The 5,000-nt window shown below is 40.0% G+C and overlaps 2 protein-coding genes across 2 annotated transcripts in view; both read left to right on the top strand.

Annotated features, from left to right (window-relative positions):
- The window catches only part of LOC138002121 (uncharacterized), a 69,247-nt gene that overhangs the window by 44,164 nt on the left and 20,083 nt on the right, over positions 1 to 5,000 (top strand). The gene's annotated exons all lie outside the window — the stretch shown is intronic.
- Positions 1 to 5,000, top strand: part of LOC138003593 (uncharacterized) — an 11,214-nt gene that overhangs the window by 5,061 nt on the left and 1,153 nt on the right. Inside the window, exons 2-4 of the mRNA XM_068849726.1 lie at positions 731 to 2,373; positions 3,163 to 3,208; positions 4,094 to 4,334. Of these exons, the coding sequence (XP_068705827.1) occupies positions 973 to 2,373; positions 3,163 to 3,208; positions 4,094 to 4,334 (1,688 nt within the window). The 5' untranslated portion in view covers positions 731 to 972. The remainder of the gene's footprint in view (positions 1 to 730; positions 2,374 to 3,162; positions 3,209 to 4,093; positions 4,335 to 5,000) is intronic.

The raw sequence follows: 5,000 nt of genomic DNA, 5'->3' as shown, positions 1-5,000 counted from the left end.
TATAGTGTTATAGACAACGCTTGCTCTTTCTTTCTGTCATGATTTTGGTCACGCTTAGAATTATAAACTTTCTTTGGCGTTTAATATTGTAGTAAAAAACAAATCGAAAGTGGTTCAGCGTTGTCTGTACTCTTATCGAGAACGATATTCGTCATCATAGTGCATGGTCAAAATTTGTTGTGGAGTCACTCGGTTGCGCCTCATGAGTCCACAACATTTTGGCCACTGTGATGACGAATATCGTTGTCGATAAGAGTACAGACAACGCTGAACCACTTTCGATTTGTTAAATCTCCTGAAATACACGTAATTAGATGCAAGCTGATCTTGATAATCGTCATTAAGTGTCCCCTTGTTCTTCTCTCCGATTTCAACATCACTTTTGTCTTGGAATACAGACAGTTAAGGGCTGAAAGTGACCCCTAAACGCTGCTCATCATCTGAAATAACTAGCACTTCTTTTATTGTGAGAAACCGGTGGCAAAGTGCTTAAATTTAACGGGACACCTTGTGTTGGATATCAAAACTGGGTGGTGGCGACTTTGGAATAAGGTTTCAGTGATTGTCACCACCGACTATATATTGAAAGAAATGCTGGGTTCATGTATCAGTCTGTGTCAATGAACTATCGTTCCCTTATCGATGTTTTCGACCAGCATTTTGTTGTCCAAAGTTGATTTCCTTGAATCTTTTATGTGATGTTTGTATGACTCTTTGCTCTCCACTCCAGGGTCGCTCTTTCGTGCTTATTTAAAGTGCTGGGAATCCTTCCATGTCCTGGAAAAAGACGGACCTAGTGAGGCTTTCAAAGTGTTGGAACAAGCAGCTAATTCTCTTGGGAAAGTCCAAGATACAACTGTGGAGAATTTCACACAGACCCAAGGCTTGTACTCGTATTTCGAGGGCGAAATCTATTATAAGAAATCTGATTTCAAGAAAGCACTGCAGTGCTTACAGTCATGCTTAGACCTCATGGAAAAGCCGCTAGAAGTTGATAACATCCTTGTCAGGTGCTATAACTCGATGGGTAACTGCTATTACGGCCTCGACGATTTCACCAAAGCCCTTGAGTTTTACACCAAGGCTCTAAAGATGACAGAGAAAGAGGTGAAGGGTGGTGAGTATCATTATCACTTGCCGGTTCTCAAAAATCAAATAGGCACCGTTTACGAGGGCCAAGGAAATTACGATAAGGCCGTTGAATACTACAAAGAGGCAATAAGGCTTTTAGAAGTGCAGGAAATGTCAGGTAATGAGGACGAGGCCGATTTTTGCAGGAATCTTGCAAATGCTTATCAATTTCAAGGAAAATTCGAGGAAGCGATGAAACCAGCTGACAAGGCCTTTGAAATACGAATGAGAAGTCTTGGAGATCATCCGGATACAGTGCGAAGCATTTTCCAGCAAGGCGTTATTCAGGCAAACTTACAAGAGCCTGAAAAAGCGTTAAATTTGTTCCGGAATGCTTGGGAAATGGAGAAATCACTGAAACCGGGGAACCAAAGCAAGGTTTGGAAAATGCTTATTGATACTATCATTTATTTGATGGCGGATGATAGTCAGAAGACGGAGTTTAAGAAGGAGGCTTTGGCGTTTTGTCAGCGTTTCTGGAAAGAGGAGAGGGAGAGCTCCCGGTTTGGCTTTACTGAGCAGAACAGAGTCATCATTGACACTGTATTGGAGCTTTTGAGAGATATGGAAGGAGAGGAAAATGTAAAGCATGAGTATGAAAAACAGGAATTGTGGTTTTTTGATGGATTCCTGGGTGAAAGCGAAACAGATTTTTATACAACGTTCGATGAGGCGACGGACAATGAAGAGCTCAACGAAATGTTGAATAACAGAGTTAAGCTCTTGGACAAGATTCTTAACCTCTGCATTCGACTTGACATGCACGAGAGTCGTTTAAAGCACACCAGACTCAAGTTAAATTTGTACAGGAAAGTTCTTTTCAAGGCAAACTTTGTCGGTGAGGAAGGAAATGAGAAAGAAACCCTCAGAAGAAACGTAGAACAACTGTACGAAGACTTAGATGACAGAGAGAGTATCACCGAATTCCGAAAAACCCTTCTGACTTTCTGGCGAGCACAGTGGGAACAAAAGGAAGGCATTGAAGAAACGACGGAGACTATGAGCTCATTGGCCAGAGACAAAACAATAAGGGGTATCCTTCAACTGTGCTTAGATCTCAACGAAAAGGAGCTTCACAGAAGGTACGGAGAGGAAGCCCTATTATTTTATGAAGAGCTGTGGACGAGAAAGTGCGAAGAATGGGACCGACAGAAGATAAAGAGGTTTCTTCATGACATCAAAGCTTTGGCTTCATCAGTGGGAGATTATGAAAGGACACATCGCTATCAAGATGTCTTGCTGGTTAGTTAGTTTTGTATAGGAGTAAAACGACAATGAATTTAAAGCCTATCCAGAATCTTTGGCCTGGTTATCAAGGCGCGTCTGGACCAACTTTTTCGAAGCAGGGAAATGCAAAATTGCTAAACCGAAGCAATGAGGACTTTTTCTTAATCGAAAATCCTGCTTTGAATAAGGTGGCTGTGGAAAAAACTCTGCTTTTACCACGAAGCCATTAGAAAATGCAGCACCAACAGTAGCCTGCATACGTTCAGCGGCAGTGCGCACCAGGTCAAGAACATTGCTGCTTTTTCAACATTGCTGTAGACTAAATACACTTTTGGTCTGTGTAACAAGTACTGATAGTGAAATTTGTGTGACATTAATTAGTTTTTCTTCTTGAACAATCAGTGATTGGATTATGTTATTGTAATATCCGGAATAATCAACGTTAAGGCGAGTTTTCGCCCAGTCTGATTTAACTTGACGAGGTCGTGATCATTTAGATACTACAAAAAACTCGTTCAAAAGTTGTTTTAATATACTGATTGGAGTAAGGAACACTTCCACAAAATAATGAGGAAAAGGTCGACCAGCGTGCATTTCTGTTGAACATCTTGTATTGCAAACACATCTTGCATATTAATTGGATAAATTATTGGCAGCTAGTCCGGTTGTCAAGAGATTGCACTCGTTCCTAGGATTAACTGGAGGCTCTTAGCAAATCAGATTAGCGTTAAAGAGTATATTGTACAATAATTTAAATAATTTGTTGCCTACATTTAACGTTCACACACATTCTTCAATTGGCAGAAATTCATTAACACTGTGGAAAAAGCAGTCACCTTGGGACCCAAAGGTATAGTTTTTACCTTTGCATTTTGGAATATTATTTCTTGTTAGTATTGCGTTCTACTTGAAAGACGATGATTAAGAGGGAAGGTTAATAAGTTTTTGAAATGCCGTTGCTTGATTATGGTTATGTGACTGAGTAACAATGGTCTTAGTATTTCGGGGCATTTGATCAGTGTTACTGATGATTGCCACTGGGTACAAAGTAAGGAAACGGAAAACGTACATAGAACCACAGTAGCATATTCACGACCACCATATGTCATAAAGTACAGCTTAATAGCTGCAGAGCGATTTTGATGAGCGTGATAGTGTTGAATAAAACCCAGGGTGACATTGTAACGGCGGTCACGGGAGTGCCCCTTAGCTTGTGAACTTAATTAGACTTTGTTTGTTTTGTTTGATGTCATTGATTAGCTATTTTCTTGATTTTCTAGTGATTTCTCTATTTTGATAACTCCAAACAGTGTTTAGGACATTTTGACTTCGCCTTATTATTCGCATGCAGATAATTTTCGAGAACAATCTAGAAACCGAAAATAATATCACCTTTCAAGAGGGGTGGACGTACGTACGGACAGACGGTCGATGACGTCATGGGTTACGCCGATGGGTTACCAGATTTTCTTAACTATGGTGTAATCGCTTGATTTTTCTGGTTATTCCAAATTGCACTCGAAATCGTGTGATACCAATACTAAATTAGACTTTCCTCATGCTAACTGGCTCAGATTTACAGAGGAATAGTAGTAAGATCTGTATTAAAACCAAGTCGACTTTATTCATGGTCAAGTAATTGTACGCACTAATTTTATTGTCAAATGGCCAATTCGTCGTTCTTGATTGTTATTCATCTTTCATACCTACCTTTCGTTTATGTGATAACCCCAAGCACCCTTGTTTAAAGAAGCCGCCAAGACACAAGGGAGTGCCAGTAGAGAGAAAGATGAAGAAGAAAGCAAACCCGTATCGGAAGAAGAAGACGAAGAGATAGAAGTAACCTCTGAAGAATCTGCGGAAAACCAAGTGGACGATTTAACTTCTGAGGAGGAAATTGAGATCACATCTGAGGATGAAAATGAATATTCGAGTTCCTTTCGAGAAATGGATGAGGGTAGCATTGTTTTACACAGGTAAAGACGATCTCTAGAATTTGAAATCACAGTTTATCATATGCCATCGAAATATAAAGGCAATCGCCAAGCTACACCGTTTACTTTTGAAGGTGGTCGTCAAGCTAGAAATATGCAATATCTACTTGCAATTTCGTTTAAGTATCGTCCCATTAATCAATATCTCTTGACCACATCGCTAAGTTTGAGGAATAAGGTCGACAGTTATCGAACTTTGACGTTAGTTAGCAAAAGTTGGCCAAGATTTCATGACTTGGTGAACATTCTAGTCTTTTTCTTTGAATAATCCATGACCATGCATGGTTAACGTCTGGAGAAGGTTATGGAAACTAGTGAGTTTCTGTGTTTCATGGGTTCTTTTCGCTGATTTGACCGTAATCCATGGCATTTCTGCAATTATTGTGATCATGGTACTGGTAATGGATTTATGCACGGCACATATCACATACAGTCTCATGACGCTTTATTATTGTCTGGTTTAAAATACTCTGAGAATTGGGTCTCCCCTACTCTTCACGAACAGTGCACTTATGTCCAAGGTTAACAGTGGGTTCTGTAACGATCCATGGTGTTGCGAATTAACAGGTAAGATTGTGACATGGGGCCTACAGTTTATAGTAGTTATCTGAGAAGACATTTGCAGATGAATTCACAAAAGCAGCACTT

This window comes from Montipora foliosa, chromosome 5 (assembly GCF_036669935.1).
Source record: "Montipora foliosa isolate CH-2021 chromosome 5, ASM3666993v2, whole genome shotgun sequence".
In the NCBI taxonomy this organism is placed as follows: domain Eukaryota; kingdom Metazoa; phylum Cnidaria; class Anthozoa; order Scleractinia; family Acroporidae; genus Montipora; species Montipora foliosa.
The sequence above is the reverse complement of the archived record's forward strand: the minus strand, read 5'-3'. Positions and strand labels throughout refer to the sequence as shown.